This window comes from Pelecanus crispus, chromosome 6, assembly GCF_030463565.1.
Source record: "Pelecanus crispus isolate bPelCri1 chromosome 6, bPelCri1.pri, whole genome shotgun sequence".
NCBI classification, from domain to species: domain Eukaryota; kingdom Metazoa; phylum Chordata; class Aves; order Pelecaniformes; family Pelecanidae; genus Pelecanus; species Pelecanus crispus.
In genome coordinates this window covers 62,041,771-62,062,955 of record NC_134648.1, presented here as the reverse complement: position 1 = coordinate 62,062,955, position 21,185 = coordinate 62,041,771, and the positions used below count along the sequence as shown (strand labels likewise).

Genomic DNA, 21,185 nt, shown 5'->3' with positions numbered 1-21,185 from the left:
CCCTGTTGACAAGGACCAGAGGAGATGCTGCCAAAGTCTACCTCTTTTCTCAGTTTTATGTCTAACTTCAAAAGAAGAATTTCTAAAACTGGAAACCAAGAGAGTCTATTTTCTCAATTTCATTTAATTCTAGATTTGCATCTTGCTGACATAATGACAGAGTGGCTTCTACACAACAGTTAAAGCTGTTGCTTTACCTCATCTGTATAAAAATGTGGTCCTTCTTTCATATGTGTTATTTCATGTAACACATGATGATATTGGTGTCCCACCAAAGACAGATTTTCATGCCTTTTGGATCTTCTACCAGCAGAAAGCAATACCAGAATGCTGCCAAACACCAAAATATTGCCACCTCTGACACCCCATGAAATCAAGAAGAGGAAGAACTTGTCTCAGACTCCAACATCTCTCCTTGGTAACCAGTTTTTAAAGCTGGATGTTAGGCCATCCTGGCATTCAGACACTGCAGTCTTAAGTACTGCCATTGATACATTAATAATAGTGTAAGAGTGTCTGTAGTGGAGTCAAACAGTAGCAGTTTGAGTTAAGAAGCCTTGAGTGTCATAGCAAATACTGGATTTTTGTATGATGAATAATGCTAGGTATATTATGACCAGCTTCTCCCATTTTTTCTCGTTTGACTGCATGTAAGATGTCACCTTCAAAAGACTGAGGAGTAATAAATACATGGTCGTACTTCAAAGAGAAAACCATAGCTGAAGTCTGGTTTTCAAATTTAGAAATATTGTTCGTTATGCCTTCATCCATCTTTAAAATATTAATGCTTAGTTACAGTTTAGGACATGAACAAAGCTTGATGCAGAGGAATATGAGCTATGAGCAATTGCAAAGTAGTCCGTTCTTTCCCTACTGCTCTTCACTTTCGTCTTACTTCTGGAGTTCTGTCTTTGACATCCTATTGTCCCAAGTTTACTTCCAGGTATTTTTTTTTTCTTTAAGATGAATGTTATTACTTAATTCACTCTTTCAGGAAATGTTTGTTGCCTAACCACATCGTCCATCTTTATGGTGATTTTTCTTATCAAGGCATATAGGTTGAAGGTGTGTTATTCCATGTATGAATAGTTATAGCCTTCAGTTTTGCATTTTTGCACCTTTTGCTGCTTTTCTTCTGTTTAACTGTGATTATTCTAAGAGTCTGTTGTGAGGGTCAATACTGGCTGATGGCCTGTTTGTCTATGACTGAAAGCATAGTTCCCACAATCTCACCATTCCTACAATCTCTTCATACAGGACACGTAACTAATATTAAGAATTAGTAAGTGCATACTTTGGCCAACAGAAAGTTCCTGGATGGTTTTTCTATAGGATGATTTACCTGAAAATTAAGTGAAGCCATCGTGATTTTCTTTTAACTTGGGGAAGTGGAGGAATACTTCAGTCTCAAAAGATTGTTTTCCTCCAGAGCTTTTAATGCAGATATGATGTGCTCTTCCTCCTGGACAAATATTTTGAAAATTAAGTAGCCAAATCAAAATCTAGAACTAATCGTGGCATTGCCATTGGATTTAAGTGCATCTGACTCAGAAAGCATGTGTGTCATTTTCAGTAAGTTATTAAAAGATGGTGCGCGGAGGGATCAGGACAAATTATTGCATGCTACTAAAATTGCAGTTTGGAGCAGGAAGGATCCTTCTGCTGGCACATACTGGTTATTGTAGGAAAGGAATGTAGAGTTCCTTGACCATATTTTAGGATTCAAAATGATTAAGCAAGACTGAGTATTTTTAAACAAAATCACTGAGGCTTGTGCATTTTTTCAAAGCACTGTGGCCATATTAGCTGTGTGCTTTGTTGCATACCACTCAGGTACATCATCACATTGTTATGAAAAAGTGGCTTTTACTTTCACAGTTCTGCAGAGCATACAATACTGACAAAAAGGGCTTTTATTACCCTTATTAATTCTGCTTTCTCTGTCTCTTAAAAGGTGACAGCTTCTCTCTTAGGTTTGCCTTCCAAGTCTTGTTCTCTACTGATCCTGACGGAAAATGAGAATGAGAAGAGAAAGTGGGTTGGAATCCTAGAAGGGCTGCAGTCTATCCTGCACAAAAACAGACTGAAAAACCAGGTTGTGCATATTCCACAAGAAGCCTATGACAGTACACTGCCTCTTATTAAAGCAAGTTTAGCTGCTGCTATTGTAGGTATGTTTGGTTTAACTTTTATAAGTGTGTGAGAGTTGTTGGAGCTTTTAGATGGGCTTCTGTAATGAGAGCACTGACACCTTGAAATAAATTCCTCAGCCGAATCCCTTCACAGGAATTTAATAATGGGGAAAAAATGCTAATCTTGCATTGATATTCAAATTTCTTCATCCACTCAGAGTAAGTAATACTGTTTACTTGTTTAATAGGTCGTTTTAGCAATATGGTATATAGCATGCTTTTGACAGACTGCATGAACTTAAGCAAAATTGATTAGCTGTTGAAAATCTGTTTGTCCGGAAGTTTTTCCAGCTGTTCAAAGCAAACAGTCTGTTTTAAAGATAAGATTAAGTATAGCTGAATTAACAGCCTTTTTTTCCCCTTCCTGCTTTAGATCGAGATAGAATAGCAATTGGTTCAGAAGAAGGACTGTATGTGATAGAGGTAACCCGTGACGGTAAGTTAGGCCATAATGCATGCAGTAATTACATACAGAATAATGAGTTCCATAACTTTTAGTGCTGTTATAATATAGGTTACACAACAACACTTCATATATAGTAAGTATTAAGCACTCGGTTAATTGATGAGAAGGAAAAGTGAATGTGAGATATAAGCACTAATTTGGTCATTATCATTACATTTAGTTGACTGGCTGAAATTAAAGTGATGGGCTACTGGGCATATTCTGACACATTCTCACCTAAACTGTGTTCCCACAGCAGGTAGCAAAATGCTTCAGCACACAGAGCAGGCACAGCACAGCACACACAGCAGCAGTTGATGCACAGTTACTAAATAGAACTTGAATTGGCTGAGAAAAACTTGACATGGAAACAGACTTGTTCCAGTCTGCACCATCAGAGGATTTAAACTGCCATGAATTAGAAGGTAGCCAGTGCAAGCAACGCAAGAGTTTGTAGGCTTTCCATTGAAGTCTACATGTATTGTTGTCTGTTTCTTCCAGAAATTTGACAACCACTCTCATTCTGTTTCAGACTGATGATGGCCAAAGCAAATGTCTTGCTTGCCCTTTTCCATTATTTCTTTATTTCTGTGACCCCATGCTTCCTCCTGAATCTGCTTTTTCCTTCCCATTCTTAATGCACTCTGCCCTCTGCTTTGGGAAAAGTGGGATCAGTTTAGCCTGTTCTTTCTGAAGACTTACCATATGCATTCCAGAAATTCACACAGAGTGTGCTGCGGGTAGCACAGCAAAGTGTATGCTGTGTAGTCACTGGGCAGCACAGGCATACCCCTCTATCGTTGAATTATTAGGCATCACAGCTAGGGAGTAAGGGAAGCATTTTTCCTTTTAACCTGGTATACTGAGCACAAACACAATAACAATGGGAGACATGCCTTGGTACAGTGGGGAAAGCATGGAGGCCAAAAGGGTTTCTAGCACATGAGCATGGGGTTTGTTCAGGGTCAATCCATACAAAATGCAATTTTAAACATGGGAAAGCAAGGAACAAGTCTGGTTAATTTTGCAGTCTGTTTCCAAAATGAGATATTCTTATTTTGAACAAACAAATGAACAAAAAAATTAAAAAAGCAAGTTAAACTGAATTTATAGAAGTAATGTATTTCTAAGAAGGAAAGCAGATTTAAAGTACAATAATCTACTATTTATCCTTTTCCAAGTTACTGTGGGAAATACTAGTTAGTTATTTCTCTCTGACTTTAAAGGCGCCAAACATACCTTGTGAAATCCATCCTTTCTTATAACTCCTGAGTCATGCTAAATTTAAACAACACTCTAAATCCATGCTTTTTGTGGTATAAGAGCTAACAGCCTTGGCTCTCTGGTAGGATTGTTTCTAACAAAATACCTAATGCTTTTTTCACCTATATTTATAACCTTTGAGCTTAGGTTCTTCTGGTGTCTTTAGCTGTCTGCAAGTGCGGATGTTGAGGTTGGTGATACAGATTTGTAAAATTAGAAGGTGCCTGGGTCCCTTTTCTAGCTTTGGAAAAAAATCCCTGGGACACTCCTGAAATAGCCCTTTGACCATTTTTAGTCATTGTTGTTCAAATTTCAAAGAATACATTTAATTGAATTTCGACTTGATGGAAGAATTTGAATTTCCTTTTTCAATGCCATTCAGTTTGTGACTATTTGAAATTTGAATTGCAGTCATGCTAAAACTTGCATTTCAATGTAAAATACAGCAGCGAATACAGGTTTTTAAAGACATACTTCACTTTCAAAATAAAATTAAGTACAAAGTCAGGGATGTAGTTTTGAGGGGAAAAAGGAAAATGTTATTGCTTCCTCTTGCTTAGAATAAGCCATTGCCAAATTTCAGGAGAAACTGCTTTATACATGGAGATGGCAGATATTTGAAATTCTTTTTAGCAGTAAGAAATGCCATTCCTTTGAGTAAACTTCCAGTGGTCACCATTCTGTAAGTACTTAGATATGAACATAACTTTAGATGCAAGTAATTCCAGAGATTCCAGTACTGCTGATTGCATAAAAGAAAATTGTACACTTAATTTGAAAGGTCATTTCACAAAGGAACGATTATCTGCATCACAGTGTCATATGTAAATGTGAAAATGAATTATCAGTTTTGGTTTCAAGTTAAAAGATGTTTTGCCTAAGTTTTCTGTGACCAGTTCCTGTGTGTTAATAGCATTTTTATAAATCGTAATGTCTTTTTCATTTTATGTCAGTTGTAATTTTCAGTGTTAATTAACTGTGCGCTGCTTGTATCAAAGGTCTTTCGTCATAATATCACTTAGTTCTTGACAAATAAACTAAACTGTAAGCTGGAGTTGGAGGTAGGGGAAAAAAAAAAAATCTTTGTGGCAAAGTTCCAACAGCTGGTTATTTCATAGAACATTTCTTCAGACATATCTATTTGTACAGTTGGGGGGAATGCCATAAAACACTTGGCTTTGATCTAAACAGCCAAAGTCTTGTTATAACTTTACAGAATTTGGTAACTTGGCTATGTTACTCAACTACTACTGAAACAATGCATATAATTTCCAGTTAACATTTTTTTTTATTATAATTCACAAATATTTTGAACACATTTGGTTAACAGAAAAATGAAAATGGTGTTTTAATATAATTGGCTTATGCATATTATATATTATGTTTCCTAGTTTGGAATTGCTTAGTCTCTTCTATTCCTACCCCATCAAATACTCACTGCTTTCTTGAAAGTGCCAATATACCCACGATCCCAAAAGCAGAACATGTTGTACCTAACCCTGTTAGCTGCATCTAACCCAGTTTTAAAGAAACCTTCCAACAGTGAAGATTCCCCAGCTTCCACAGGTTACCTAACTAGTCTTCATTGTGAGAAGGCTTTCCTGGTGCCTGTCTTAAACCTCTCCTCCTACAGCTTAAGCCTATTCTTACTTACCCTTTCCCCAGCACACGCAGCGTTTTTTGCCTTTCCCTATAGGTGTTTAACATCCACTTACTGTACTGCTTTTGTATTTGGCTGAGACATTTGCCAACAGTACAGCATTTTCTATCCTCAATTACCAGCATTAAATACTTTATATTTATTCTCTTTGTGTTCTGCTAATTCTGTCTTCCTCCGTAATTTGCTGAAGATGCTGATGTTTTTCTTGAAGGTGGGACCTGTTTCAGAAGATACACCATCTTGCAGTGTATAGATAGTGCAGATATTATTTTGTAAATTTTTTTCTCTGTTTATCCCAGAGGTTAAGTAGCCTTTTCCCACAAAGTGTTGCTGAAGTGAGATTTTATATCCATAGAGAGAGTTACAGGAATGCTTTGTTTCATTGTTTGTTCTGAGAGTTAATAATGGAGTGTTGAATGTGTGTAATAAGTGCTCTTTCTTATCTGGTATGTGTCTGTGTTTAGATTAATTTTCAGACATCAGTATGTAACACTGCAATGTTTCCAGGCCTGATGGTTTTCTTGTTTAACTTAGAGCAGCTCGTTTCCTTTGCAGTGATAGTCCGAGCTGCTGACTGCAAGAAGGTGTACCAGATAGAGGTTGCTCCCAAAGAGAAAATTATCATCCTCATCTGCGGTCGGAACCATCACGTTCACCTTTACCCCTGGGCTTCTCTGGATGGGTTAGAAGGAAACGTTGACATTAAGCTTGCAGAAACTAAAGGCTGCCAATCAATTACAACTGGAACACTAAAGAAGAGTTCTTCAACTTGTTTGTTTGTGGCTGTCAAACGACAGGTTTTTTGCTATGAAATTCACAGAACTAAACCTTTCCACAAAAAATTCAGTGAAATCCAGGCTCCAGGAACTGTACAGTGGATGACAGTGTTCAAGGACAAGCTCTGTGTTGGCTACCAGTCTGGGTTCTCTCTGTTGACCATCCAGGGAGATGGACAATCTATAAACCTGGTAAATCCTAATGACCCCTCGCTTATCTTCCTCTCACAGCAGTCTTTTGATGCCCTTTGTGCTGTGGAGCTCAGTAATGAGGAATACCTGCTTTGCTTCAGCCATATGGGAGTATACGTCGATTCGCAAGGTCGAAGGTCACGCATGCAGGAACTAATGTGGCCTGCAACTCCTGTTGCCTGTAGTATGTATATGTTTTTCTGTTGCCATATCCCTGTTGCTGCTTTACTTGTCTAAAAATAATCAGCATTGTATTCTATTTTGCTTTGGTTTGTCTTTCAATATCTACAGTTTAAGTTTTGATGAGTTAACAGGATACACAGTTCTTCCTGTTGGTAGTTTTGGACTTGGCGATCTCCTGGGCTGAGATCCTGGACGCTGCAAGAAAAGAAGCTCAGTCTTGTTACAGGACACAGAAGAACAAGTGATGGAATGCAAATCAACTTTATGGAGCGGAGAGTAGTCCTGGATGCAGGACAGTGCAAGACTACCAGCCTGTGAAATTCTGTACAGATTTTTGCTCCCCTAGAGAGTGTAAATGTCTAGTTGTCTGTAAGATGTCTTCTGTGTCCTGTACTCAGAGTACAATAGAAAGTTGAAGATTAAATGTAACTGCAAGACTAAGGTTCATAAAGATAACAAAATAAGAGGTAAAAATATTGCTTTTGGCAGAACTGGTTGCAATTTTTCTCTTATTGGTTTTATTTTTAGGGGGAGAATTTCCAAAAATAATATAGGCAGGTGGAGGGTAATTTTTCAACCGCTCTACTCTTTTCAGGCTCATTGGTTTATCAGCTAGTTAGGATGGAAGCACATGCGGAGCATTTTTCAGTATTCGGTAGTCAAAGGCAGTTTATGATAAAACCGGGATTTCTATTTGGAGCTCAAATAGCAATTAAAGTGGTTTGAATGATTGAAAGCAAAAAATAGCTTTTTGTTTAAATAGTACATTGAGCAGTTAGGTGCTCGTTGGTTTGATCAGGCCAGGCCCTAATAGCAGTTTGTTTAATTTTAATTGTCTTGAACTGAAATTGTTTGCTTGCTTTACTCTGACCTAGTTCTGTACAGAAATCTGAAGCAAAGGCCCAAGGAAATGATGTAGTTGCAAATTTACTTTAAAACGCCATTAGGCAAAGCTAATGTTTCCTTTTCTTTTCTCAGCTTTACAGTTTTTTGCATTTCAGCAAACTAGGCCTGCTAGTTAATTGTTTTGTCTGTTGTTATTAGAAGCTGTTCTTAGTGTAAACTATTTCATAGCATTCTTGTATGTGCAACCCTGAGTGGTGTTGGCCTAGGGCTGTTTTTTGTAGAAAGAGCAACTTTGTCTGCTGTCAAAGGAAACTGGATTACTTTCCTTTCCGTCAGCCTTGTCCTCCCTCCTCAGCCCTGGTGTCTGCCACTGGTGATGGTGGCTTTTTTTCAACTGTCCCATCAGGAGATCATCAAAGTGGAAATAGTTCTCCCCCTGTTGCAGTTTCTGCTGTGGTAAAGGACGATGTTGTGGAGAGGTTTTAGGATATGATGGAGAATTTGTCTCTAGGGCATTCAGACCCCTCATGCTAGGAGAGGCGAAGGCCAGTGCTAAGGCAGTCAGCTCTACTGTTTCGGATGGCCTGTCTAGGTTGTGGTTAAACCAGCTTAATGCACTGGTTCTGTGCTGAGTCAGCATAGGTGTTGTGGGGCTGCTTAGCTTGAGTACGGTGCAGTGCAAAGACTTGGAGCCAGCAGGTCTCGAAGCTGTAGCGTGGGCAAGCCCAGGGCAGACACTGACGTGTCTCTCTGGGAACCAGTTGAGGTCTGATCAAGCTCGTCAGCTCTGACTGGTAAGTGCTGGCCAGGCAGAAACAGTTGGTGTTTCTGTCTGATGCTCGGTGGTCTCCCTTGATCTGGACATCCAAGTCAACCATGACACCGTATAATAAATTCTTGACTATAAATCGCTTCTGGGATACATATTTATGATAGCTGCCCAAGGCTTTCTGTGAACAAGTTTAAAAAATGGCACCACAACTTCATTTTTTCTAAGAAGATTCTGTGAAGTGTTTAGTGTCCTACTGCGTTATTTTGCTTTTGTTTATTGAAGTGGCTCTTTTCCTCTATTAAATCCCATAAATTTCTAGTAACTGCTCTTTACATCAGGACAGGGTCTTTCCATGAGCAGAAGCATGTTGATATGAAGCTCTAGGGATCTCCGCTTTTCATTTGACCTAAAATAAACTTGTCTGCTGATGCCTTTTATGCTTTAACAAAAAAAAAAAAAAAAACAAAAAAAAAAACAGTTGAAAAGAGAAAATGGGTTGTGGGCTTTAAGCATTGCAACATTTTTCTGTTAACCTGATGAAAGCAACCCATACATGAATATCTAAAGCTAGATAATTGTTAGCAAAAGAGGAAGGAAATTGAGAACAGATCCGCATCATGACTTCATGACCCACCTCGCAGATGGTGGCCTCTCTTTTCCCCTGCACACGGCAGATGTATAGTTGGTTTGATGCTTCCGAAATGAAGTAATCTGCATCTGTAGAAAAGCTAGCTGCTCAGTTTCTACCAAGTAGCAAATTTGTATGCATCTGAAAACTTCAGATGCCATTTTGCAATTTCATTAAATCATAATTTGAAGTTTAAAAATACAGAAAGAGTCAAATTTAAATCTTTCCACGATGATGGCAGTTGTTGTTAGCAAATCTATTATCACAAAAATATCTGTTTGAAAGTGGGGCTGGGAAAAAGTGTTTTAAAATGTATCTCGCACGTGGTGGAAAACTGGTAAATATAGAAATTTGCTCAAATATATGTCAGTTCTTGACTACTGAAACCACATTAGGGTTTTCTGTTTGTTTTTAATCTATGCAGGTTGCAATTCTTCATATGTAACAGTGTATAGCGAGTATGGTGTTGATGTATTTGATGTTAACACTATGGAATGGGTCCAGACTATTGGCCTGCGAAGGGTAAGTAATCTTCTTTGAATGTAGAACTTAACTGTGTTAATTCCAAATGAGATGTTTCTTTACAGTGTATGCTAGGCTTGAGTTAATTCTCTGCCTCCTTCCTCAAAACAGATCAGACCATTAAACATGGACGGCACACTGAATCTTCTCAACTGTGAGCCGCCAAGACTAATATATTTCAAGAACAAGTTTGCAGGTGAGTACTGAGCACGGGGAGAAATGGGAAAATGATACAAAGCTAACTGGGTAATTTTAAGCAATGTTACCTTTGCATGAGATGAAACTTGTATTGGATGCGGCTGGGTCAGCATGTACCTATGTTTGTGAAATTGCATTGTGGTGTTACAGCAGGAGCTGTCCTCAGTGTACCAGAAACATCTGACAATAGCAAGAAGCAAATGCTTCGAACTAGGAGCAAAAGAAAATTTGTATTTAAGGTTCCCGAGGAAGAGCGATTACAACAAAGGCGGTAAGAATTTAATCACGGTATGTAACTTAATATACATGATGACATGCAGAGACTGGGAATGCTAATAGCAAAAATCACTCTGTTCTTTTAGGGAAATGCTTAGAGACCCTGAGCTAAGGTCAAAGATGATTTCTAACCCAACGAATTTCAACCACGTGGCTCATATGGGACCAGGAGATGGAATGCAGGTTCTCATGGACCTCCCACTGGTAAAACACATTTAAAAGGGAGGGAGATGTATGTGCATTTGTTCTTGCTCAGAAAAACTGTGAAGATGAGCTGTATAGGGTTCAAGTGTTATCTCTGTACCAAATTCTTCTTCTAATTATTTTGAGAAAGATGAACCTTCCTGATTTGCAATGCTTCTAAATCCTGTGCAAGGAAATACTGTTAGCTGACTTACGAATGAGACCCTGAAAGAAATAGGTGTCACTGCCAGGAGCTTGTTAGTAGTTTTGTAAATAATCGGTCTCTCCTCCTTCCTTTTTCTTGTTTGTCTTCTTAAAATAACAGAATGAATTTCCTTCCCCCTCATCCTCTCAACATTCTGCTCTGATACCACCTCCAACAGGCTTTCAGCACGTCTATCACATGAGCCCAATCTCTGCTGAAATCTTTCTCCAGAGTGACCATTCCTCACTGCAAGGCTCCCCTCTGCTTTCTTCCTCTTCCTGTCCCTCCTCTGCTTCCCTAGCAAGGGTAGGAGTAGCTACAAACTGTTAGGAACTGGAATGGTGTGCTTGTGGCACTTTGCCAATTCTAGAGCAAAAACAACTGGGGGGAAAACTAATGCTGTGGAGGTAACTAAAATGCATGTAAGTTGCAGTGCTTTATAGCTTGCTTTTTTTTTTTTTTTTTTTTTTTTTTGCATTTAACAAATACAGCATTTTGTGAGCTATTTTAGTGTTAAATCCACAAGAAGGAGGCGTGAAGGTACACTTTTATGTTCTGTACCCTCCATTTTATAGCTGCTAGTCAGGCTTTCTCTTGTCCTTCTCGGCTAGCCCAGATGAGGGTAATGCATTTGTCCTTTCAGCAGGAGGAGGAAGGAAAGCAGAGCTGTTGGTGCAGTCCCTGCCCCTTCGTAGAGGGATTGCTGGCTGACAGGTTCCAGTGGCTGCTATGGGGCTTAGTTCTTTCTCTGTCTTTCTCAGGGTTTGTGTCTGTTACTGAAAATATGTGGATGTGGTCAAGTAAGTTCAGAGTTTTTCTACCAACACTGGGTTGTAATAGCTTCAAAAGCACAGTAAAGTTTTCATGAGTAACAGCTCCTAGTTGGATAGCTTTTCGCTGCTGGCTAACAAGGTGTTTCATTTCAACTGTAGAGTGTCCTACCTCCTGCGCAGGATGAAAAGCCATGTCCATCTACAGCTAACCTCTCACGGCAGCAGCAGCAGCAGAGGAACAAAACCTATATTTCATGGCCCTCATCAAGTAAGGCTGGAAGCAAGCTTGTCAGTTCTGAGCTGTAATTTATGGCTTCAACAAGAGGTGTAAACCTGCCTTTTTTTGCTTCTTTCTCTACAGGTGGCAGTGATGTGGGAGGAGCAATGCCTTCCCGAAGTATGTCTGATCCTGACCAGGAGTTTGACAAAGAGGTAAAGTAGCTTTTATTAAATGGAAACTGATGATATCCTGTTGATGTAGATTGTTTTCTTATTCCAATAAATTAAATTTCTGAGGAAATATTTCATAAAGACTGTGTTCTTTATGGAGATGTTTTCCTTCCACAAATGTTTTCTCCAGCCTGTAATATATGATTGCAAGTTAGATATGCCAGCACAAAAGCAAAGCTGTGAAAAGATCTTTTTATGGTGATATTTTAAGAAGTATTATGTCTTGGATTAAGCTTTGTAGACAAGGGAAATTTGACTAATTGATGAAATGTCCTCAAAGATCCTAAAAATGTTCTCTGGACTATTAGCATAGAATAGCAAAGTAATATGACTAGTTAAGTAATTTTCTGTGCTGCCTTAAGGAAGACTTTTTGTCATGTAACTTGAGAAGGAATCTTATTTTAAAATATGTAAAGCTGCTTTTAGCAAGAGTAAGAGTATGTGCCAGTAGTCATCAAACTGAAAATGTCCTGGCTGTACAAAACTGGTGTCCCTGAATCTAAGGAGAGAAGACGTATGATTTTTGTTTACTTGATTTATCATAGGTGTAGCTTCTTCCAAGCTCTGCTGAAGCACTGCCTGTGCAAGGGAAGTGTTAGGAATTATTGCTGGGAGGTAAACTCCTGGATCAAGATCTTTGCATTTTATTTTAGTGCTTTTTGGTACCCTGCTACAGGTCCATGTAATGTTCTGGATTTTGAAGGGTGTTTTCCTGAAGCCAGACCTTTGCAGGATGCCTTAGTACACCCTAAGTCAAAGCATTTGTCCAGAGTTCTGATCACAGCCATGCTCTGACTTCCTTTGTCACTCTGAGTAGCCATTAAAAGCATGTGAAAATGGGGATCTCTAAACACAGGTATTTTTGAAACTGTCTTGATTGTCAAAGGTGCCGATGACGGACTATGTCAGTTGACTTAGTTATTCTGCAGCATCATTCCCAAATTCCATTACATTCCATGCTCTAATGATAATTGCTGCTTGTAGGCACAAGTAGCGGTAGATTCTAAGGTTTTTATGTTTTCTTTTTCAGTAGATCTTACAATCTCTTACAACTTCTTAAATTAAAAAAAACCAATAGTAGTTTCAAACTTGAAAAAGGAGGCGAGGCTCTAATACCACCTTTTGGCTTTATACTGTTTCTTCCATGGTTTTTGGCTTTATTGCAGCATGAACTGGATCATGTTAGGATAATCTTGTTATAGGTGATCTTCTTATTGTTTGAGCCATGCAAAACCTTGTGAACAGCGTTTTTGAAGGATGTTACCTTTCAATCTATTTGCTAAATGTATATTCCCTTTCTTGAAAGTAACTTGCTGCAATGGTACTAGTTTTTCCTGTGCAGTATTTCATTAGCTATGAATGTGTGCAGTGCTCAGAATTGTAACTCACCAAAATAGTGGGAAACTTGCCAGCCATCCTGTTGAAGTGAGACCAGTCTGTGAAGGCAAATATCCAACAACCGATCTAACGGTGGGGAAATAACTGTGGATAGACTGTCTTTATTAGATATTGACATAGGGCGTCTCCAGTAAGTATATTCTCTTTCCAGATCTCCAGCCTGATACTTGGCAACCTTCGCTCTTTTGTCAGGCACTTCACATGCTTGTCACTGTTGCTGTTTTGTAAACAGTTCATGTGCTTGTTTCCTTCCTTCTCACCAAACTGAATGTGATTTGACCATAATTGTGTACATGTTTATATGGGCAGATAAATCTATTTTAGGGCTGTAAAAATTGCTTAAAAAAACACAGGCTGGTAAATCCAGAACAACAGTGGACAGATGGATGCGTTCCATCAGGAAAGCTTTGCTATGACTAAAGGAGAGGAGCCTGGGATTCAGCAATTTCCACATACTTTGCTAAAATTCCTGTTACAACAGAAGGTGGTCACCTTCAGGACTGCACCATGGCCTATTGACAATAATGGAAGTAGTTGCATGAATGTTTAGCTGTGAAATGAATCTAATACACACTGCTTCATAGGTGTTGCTCACCCTAAATTCTGAGTGCCTTTGAAAGCTTTTGAGTGTAAAGAATTGATTTTAAGTAAGAGTAATTTTTTTTTTTTTAATGTTTCTCATTAACAGCCTGATTCAGACTCCACCAAACACTCTACTCCATCCAACAGCTCAAATCCAAGTGGTCCCCCAAGTCCCAACTCTCCTCATAGGAATCAGCTTACACTAGATGGACTGGACCAGTCAACCTGTGATGCATAACAGTACCGCTCTCACCGTTCCGGCTTCGATCATCCACTACTCCGTGGAGTATTCAAAAGCAGGGCAAAACTGTCTCAGATGCTAGTGCCAAGACTGACACTGAATCTCTAGTGTTGTACAAGAGTAATTATATATCTAGATTGTAGATACAAACTATTGAAATGAAGAAAATTCTTTACTAAATAGCAATCGAGCTTTTTATGCAGAATTGTTCACTGCTCAGTTACGGTTGATTCCTTTCTGCACAGCTGTGACACAGTTTTATTGCATAGGAGCATTTAAGGCCACCAGTAAATAGTCTTATTCTTATGCTGAAAAAGAAATAGAGAGAGATACTGATAATATTGCTACAATATCAGGAATATTATTTTTCTATAGAATGATGTAATGTCTCATTAGCAGGAAATCCTTTTGGACACAATTTGGACCTCTAAATAGGAAATGCGAGCAGGTCTAGTTACATCCTCAAAAGAATACACTTTTCCCTTCTTCCCATAACTGTTTGTTTCCTAAATCTTAAGGAGAATGCTAGGAAGCTGTAGGTCGTTTCCAACATCAATAGAATCACCAGGAAGTCAAATAAAAGTTGGTTATAGTTTTGTGGCCTTTTAATTCATTTAGCCGTTACACATACAGCTGCATAACTAACTCTCTTTCTATCTTTCTACCAACTTTTTAGTCTTGTACATAGGACTACTGCCAGTTATCTTTTACCTATACCCTGCTTTTTAGTCCTCATCAATCAGTCATTAGTCAGGGCTTTTAAAATATTGGTAATTACTGCTGTGAAAAAAACTTTACTCCTAGTTCCTGCCTATCTCCTTCTGAGAAGTTGTTTCTCCTGGGTTTTTTGGTGTAAGGACACACTACATTGTTTAGCTAGCAAGCCTTCTCGTGGATGCATTGCCCTCAAAGTCTGCTTGACCTAAGGGACTATATCACACTAAAACATCGGTCTGTTTTATTGGTTACCAAAGTGGAACGTGAAGGATGTGTAACTGGGAGTGCTGCTTTTCTCATTAATTGTATCCTCACCTGCATGAAGACCCCATGATTATTAATCAAGTATTGATCATGTAGAAAAATGCACAACACACTCCTGTATATTTTGCTATGGCCCACGTGCAGTGGTGATGTTTTGCGTGTATATTTAATCTCATGCTTCCATGTATTATACATTTAGTAATCAAAGATTTGTGACCATGTTTCATTAAAAGCTTGTAATTAATTCAGTGGCTGGCATATCCAGTTTGTCATTGTCACACTAGTGTGCCTTCTGTGCCAATTCTATGACAGTTGGATGTCACTTATTTAAAATTTGGTTTAAATGGGCTAATGATATACCAATGGTTAATGTTCTTTTCTGAAACACTGTATAGGACGTGCACTTATCTTTAGTTTAAACTGAGTGTTCTAGTCAACATTTAATCCTGTTATGTTAAGTGTTCGACAGTACTTGCTCTTTTTCTCAGATTCTTGATAAAGGGGCTCAGATAGAGCTGGACACTACTGCTTTGGGGGTTTTCTGGTTTTTACTTTTTTAATGTAAGTCTAAGTCTTTGTAATTATTGAATTGTGAGAACATTTTTGAACAATTTACCTGTCAATAAAGCAGAAGAGGGAGGTTTTAAAGTTCATAGTTGTCTGTCTTGACATGTGAAAACAGTATACCACTGACACTTGCTTTAGTTTCATGGTAAATTCACTTTGTTCACATGGACGTTTTACAGAAACTGTGAAAGATACTTTGAAGCTCCATACCTGAATGCTACGAGAAAGGTGTGTGTTTCTGCACGTAAATGCATGTTCAGGAGCGATGGAAGTCCTTTTCGTGGAATACAGTGTTGAAATTTTGTGCCCTTGGTTTGTGTTAGAGTTGTCATTTCATCGAGTCGCTGGCCCTATTAATTAATTTTTAAATATGACTATTTCCTTATGGCCGAAGCATAGTAAGGAGGCTGCAGGATCTATTCAGACATCTTAAGTGTGATAAAACAACAAAGACTTTTGACTTCTTGTCGAAGCATTAGTCCCAAAGAAACACTTAGGAACACTTCAAGGATTGGTGTGTGAGTGGTGCTGCCCCTAATATAGGGGTTGTTTTTTTAAAGCTCCCCTCATGCTCCAGTGTAGCTAGAACAGCACCAACATCTTCCCTAGCGTGTCCTGGGTAAGCATCCCTCTTCCCTTACAGAGTGCCCCAGTGCTCCTGGGTTACTTCTTGATTTGTCTTGCCCATCCTACTCCAGGTTATCTTAATGGGGAAGGCCTAGATTAATATTTTGGACCCCGCTGTCCCTTGCTTGACCAAACCTACCTGGACAAGGCCAGCAGGCTGGGGTGGGCCGGCTTAGGAAGTGCGGGAGTGATAGCTGACAGGAGGTTTGAGGGCTGTGTGCTGGAAGCCTCCTCACAAGTATTCATGCTAATCAGCCTTTGACTTAAAAAAAAAAAAATTTCTACTGCTCTTGAGCTGATTTTTCTCTGCACAGTGAAGACTTCAGATGACAACAAAGTCTTTAATTATGGGGGTATTAAATCATAGCACTCAGCAGTGCCAGGGCTTGGTTATAATTTAAGCAGGAGAACGTTTCTAGAAAAATAAACTAATTGCTCAGTATGAATACATTATTCTTTTTTTTTCCCCTCAAGTCTGGCCAAGCAGAATTCCTCCCCAGTCCTCCACCACAGCCCCCTGCAAATCTTCTTATTCCCTTAAGGCTTCCAATGCTGGTTACCTAAAGAGTCCTCCTCAGCCCCCAGGAGAACTTTGAGAAATGCAGAAATTCAAGACTCGATGTGAAATGTCCCTCTGACGGTGCACTTTCTTCTCCCTGGAGGCTACTGGTCTAGTATCGCAAGTGAGGAATTGAGTTACACAAGGAACGAGGGTAATTTGGTCTGCCTGCTCCTCTGCCCATTCCATTTTCAGAGGCACCACATCAGGTCCCAGAGCCAGGGCCGTGGGTGTACCACTCACCAGAACGGGTTGGTCATTCCTAGCACAGATCTGTGCCCTGAAAGGCTGTGTATTTTGGAATACCTCCTGGTGTGACTTGCTACCCAAGAACTAAACCCATCTGCCATCAGCTCCATCTATAGCACAGATGTGCTGAGAACAAACAGCTTCCTAAATGGGTGCAGTCTGCTGGGGGGGGTGTGTAAACCCTTGCTTTATGTTTGCTGAGTAAGTGCTTAACACCGCTAAATCACAGGGAGGGGACTTCGGCATGGAAATGCCAGGCACCTTCATTGTTCTGCACAACACCAGATTAGGCATCCCTGGGAGAAAGCAGATGCATAAAAATCTTAAGGGCTGGCAGTGGCAGTCTAAAGCACTGAGAGGCAGGGAAGCGTGGGAAGAGGGAAGAGATGACTGCGGGAACCGAACTGCACCCTTAGGTGCAGTTAAGCGACGTAACAGTCAAAGGAAGGTGTCACATCATGACCACAAACCTTGTCTTGCTGCCGAGTTTAGCCTATTCTAAAAGGAAAAAAAGAGAGGTGGCATTCATTCTTGCGTGCCGGGCTGCCGGAGCATCTCATGTTCTGGTTTGCACCCTGCCCGCTCCGCACCAAGCGGCTCCAGCAGGCAGGAGTGAGGAGGACGTGCCAGAAAGTAGCGTTCACTTGCCCAGCTCTTGCCTTCCATTGCGGTGGCAGCAGGTCTGGGCTGCCTTCTCCTGTCCGCTTGCTCCCCTGTAGATTTGGCTCCCGTCTCAATTTCCCCACATCCCTCCTTGGCAGCCTTGGGCTCCTGGCAGCTCGTGGGGCAAGAGCTGCGGCTGCGGCCACCCTCGCCCCGCACGGAGCAGCCGCTTTCCTGCAGCTCGGAGCCGCTGCTCGCTGGCAGGGCACCGCAGCAGCGCGGGGTCGGAGGGGCTCTGGTTCAGGGGAAGGGGTGCCATGGGCGCAGGTACCGCATCAGGGAAGGCACAGTGGTTGGAAAGAGCCAGCACGACCTCGGCGCTCCCTTACAAAGCCCTCCCAAACGGGTTTCTGGGGGCGCGGGGTGACGATGAGGCCGGACATAGCTGCACGCCTGCTGCGGGATGCCAGGGAAAGCCAAGCGTTGGCAGAGCGTGTCCCGGTGGCCAACGGAGCTCAGCCCAGCGCTGCCGGCAGGGTTAGCTGAGGACAGGAGCCCAAGACAGCGGGACGTGCTCAGCAAGCCAGAGCTGCAATGCTGCGCTCCAGCCAGAGGAGGAACATGGACTCAGGAATCAGCCAGCTCCCCGTCCTTGCAGCAAATATTTTCCCTGCTCCCCAATAAGATGCAGCACTTTTTCGTCACCTGACTACACAGGTTTATGCAGCTTTATTGCTTGTGTTGTCATAGATAAAACCCTCAGGTTTTTTTGCAGCATCGCCTGCTTCCCGGTTCCTTACGCAGCCTCTGCTCTGCGGTCCTGTGAGGAAGAGCAGTGCGGAGCCCTGCGTGCTGATGGAGGAGATGGCCGCAGCTCCGCTGCCACCCCGCAGCGCCTTGGCCAGCTCCGGCACTCCAGTGGTGCCAGCCCCTGCCAAATCCCCTCCCTTTCGCTGCTGTTACCTCCTGCTAAAAAAAAAAAAAAAAAAAAAAAATTAAAAAAAAGCATTGGGCCAAGTCTGTTTGCAGGCTGGGTTGTATTTTGGGCACTGCTGCCTGCTGCACTGTCTGAATCCGGATTTGCACAACTTCCATGAGTGGCTGTAACGCATGGAGGGAAGGCACGGTGATACAAGTTGGTATCTATTAATAGTGTCCAGGTTGCTTTTTCTTTTAAGACCCTGGGAAGCAATGACTCCTGAGATCTTGCCACTAACGCTAATGCATTTTGCATTAGTCTGTCACAGCAGGGGACCCCGGACTCTCAGGACCAAGAGCAAAACAAAGCCATGAGGTGCCCAGCCGCGCTGCGCACAGCCTCGTTGACATAAACCACCCATCTAATGCACTGCTTACCGAAGATGTCTGCGAATTAAATTCCTCGTTTAGGCAGGATCCCAGGAGAGACCCTTACGTACTGAAACCCACTGCGTTGCCCTGCCTGCACAGTGGGCTGTCTGCGTGCACCAGCGATCATGGATACAGCTGGTTTTCCAGCAGCTGTTGGCCCTCAGCATCGCAAACTGACTCTGGTGCTTCAGGTTTTTTTTCTGCAGAGCTCCCCCCTCTCCCTGTGACGCTTTTTGTACAAGCGAGCGAACGTGGGTCCTGAAGGAAAAGTACAGAATGTGCTCTGCTAGCGCACTGACAAAAATTGATCTCTACTTTAATTAAAGCCTCTATTGTAAGTGACCTCGAGCTGCTAATGCATTTTAAAAATGAAGCCTCGCCAGCAGCAAATCCATACACCCCAATACGGAGGTGTTACCGGGCGGCAATCCGTGCTGCAGGGCGGCCTGCCCCCCTCCCTGCCAGCTGTGCAGCCAGCTGTGCGTCCCTGGGGGCCATCCCACCTCACGGGCACGCGCCTGCCCACAGCCCACGCCAAAATCCCCATGTGCCCAGGCGGGACAGAGAGCTGACATCCTCAAATACCATCCTGCCGCCACCTTGTGCGATGGTCCCTGTTGCCCCGGGTTGTCTTTTCCCACCCCCAGCATGCAGCCAAGGGATGTTCTTGCCTCCAGCACGCGTCACAGGGATGCAGCCACCGAGCCCCCTCGCGATGCTGGCATGAGGGGCCCCAAAAACAGCAGAGGGAGGGAAGCGTTTCACGCTGAGGTGAGCAGCAAGGGGGATGGCCCTGAGCCCTCTCCTTGTGTGGGGCAGAGCTGGGGTTGTGGGCTGCCTGGTGCAACGGCCTCCAGCACGCAGCATCAGCCTCGGAAAAATAACTCATGTGTGTTTAAAGGCTTGTAAGCTAGAGGAGCTACAGTCACTTGCAGTGGACTAATTTGAAAGGGGAAAAGCGCACAAAAAAGGGTCTCACAGGCAGCAAGTAAAACACCCATACAGATATGAAGACACCCCCCCCCCCCCCCCCCCCCCGCAGCAAGACCCAGCCGGCGGCGGCTGCGGCTGCTGTCGCAGGCACCATGGTAACATCGCGGCTCCAGCGCCTCACCGGCGAGCAATGCACCACGCTGACCCAGCAGTGCAGGCTGAGCATGCTGCACCATGCCCGCGCCGGGCCCCCGGCCATGGGGTGCTGTCTGGCCTCACGAGGTCTGGATGATGGTTTGGTGGTGGTGGTGGTGGGGTGTCTCCTTTGGGTTCGCATCACAGGGGTGACCGTGTGCGCTGTGGGGCAAGTTTTGGGGACCATCCCTGGGTCACTGCTCTCCCCGGCGATGTGCTTGTTGCAAGACCACGGGATGGTAGGGCTTGGGTATTCCCAACCTGCCGGCGTCAGCCACCACCTGCAGCAGCCGATGGCTTCCTCTGCATTTTGACCCAGCTGGTGACCGTTCCATTCGGCTCCAAATGCCTGCCAGCCGCAGCAGAAGCTCCTGGCTGGGCAAGTTGCTTTTCATCCCAGCGCTGCCGGAGGGGCACTCGCAGGAGAGACGTGCACGGCGAAATCCGCACCCTGTGCCCTCGAGCGCAGACCTCCTCTCAGCCCTGGCTCTGCCCTGGCTCACAAAGCAATGGCAGCAGCCGGGGCCTGGAGATGTTGTGCCCTGCCTGGCTGGTGTTTTGTGTCCTGCCTGCTCACACTGCCCTACCGGCGGGCTCTCTCCCGGCAGGGGGGCGGCAGGGCCGGTCTCATCACCACGCGCTGCCTGTCACCCTTCGTCAGGCCTCTGATGCTCCTAATGATGAATTCCCAGACCTTTGAGAAGGGATTATGTCTTCCAGAGACTGGAACAAAATACAATAAACTTAAAATAGCTGCTTCCTTATGGAATATGCCAACAAGCCCTACTGAAAACCCAGTAGAGCGTAAATTTGCATAAATTTGCATACATCTCCATAATTTCCGCCTCACCCATCAGACCCGTTCCCGTAATGAAGCACTGCCTGACATTGCAGGAAGCTGAGGGTATTTGACACACGCCAGGCTGCAAACGCCACCGCTAACAAGGCCCCTCGGTGCCGCCACTGCCCTGACCCTCGTTAGAGACAGGCCAGAGCCACTGTCCCCAGCCGTCCCTCCCCGGGGACCCCTCACACTGCCACGGAACCCCTTTCCCCTTGCACCACAAGAAGAAGCGCTCTTTTGGCACGGGGAATAACATACTAAATCCCCAGGTAGGTCCAAGAGGGTCTCATAACCATCAGCCTGGGCACGGGGGAGAGGAGCAAGCTCAGGCAGCTCAGGGGAGGGAAATGTTTGCTCAGGACGGAGCCCCATGCCAGCACCCAGGGGACAGGAGCGAGGTCCCAGAGAGGAGAAACAAGGGACCCCGTGCAGAGACCCCCCCAGCACCAAGCACACTGCTGGAAAGCAAAATTATTTCCTTTTAAACTCAAC

General features: G+C 42.9%; 1 protein-coding gene across 3 annotated transcripts in view; it reads left to right on the top strand.

Annotated features, from left to right (window-relative positions):
• The window catches only part of CDC42BPB (CDC42 binding protein kinase beta), a 97,924-nt gene extending 82,507 nt beyond the window's left edge, over positions 1–15,417 (top strand). For 2 of the 3 annotated variants that reach the window (XM_075713133.1, XM_075713131.1), the window contains 10 exons: positions 1,955–2,171; positions 2,566–2,628; positions 6,116–6,712; positions 9,382–9,479; positions 9,591–9,675; positions 9,831–9,948; positions 10,040–10,157; positions 11,274–11,382; positions 11,476–11,546; positions 13,651–15,417. In XM_075713133.1, coding sequence (XP_075569248.1) covers positions 1,955–2,171; positions 2,566–2,628; positions 6,116–6,712; positions 9,382–9,479; positions 9,591–9,675; positions 9,831–9,948; positions 10,040–10,157; positions 11,274–11,382; positions 11,476–11,546; positions 13,651–13,782 — 1,608 coding nt within the window. In that variant the 3' untranslated portion in view covers positions 13,783–15,417. Of the gene's footprint in view, positions 1–1,954; positions 2,172–2,565; positions 2,629–6,115; positions 6,713–9,381; positions 9,480–9,590; positions 9,676–9,827; positions 9,949–10,039; positions 10,158–11,273; positions 11,383–11,475; positions 11,547–13,650 lie in introns of all 3 variants that reach the window. The other variant, XM_075713132.1, reaches the window with a different exon arrangement.
• Positions 15,418–21,185: the final 5,768 nt, after the last annotated feature.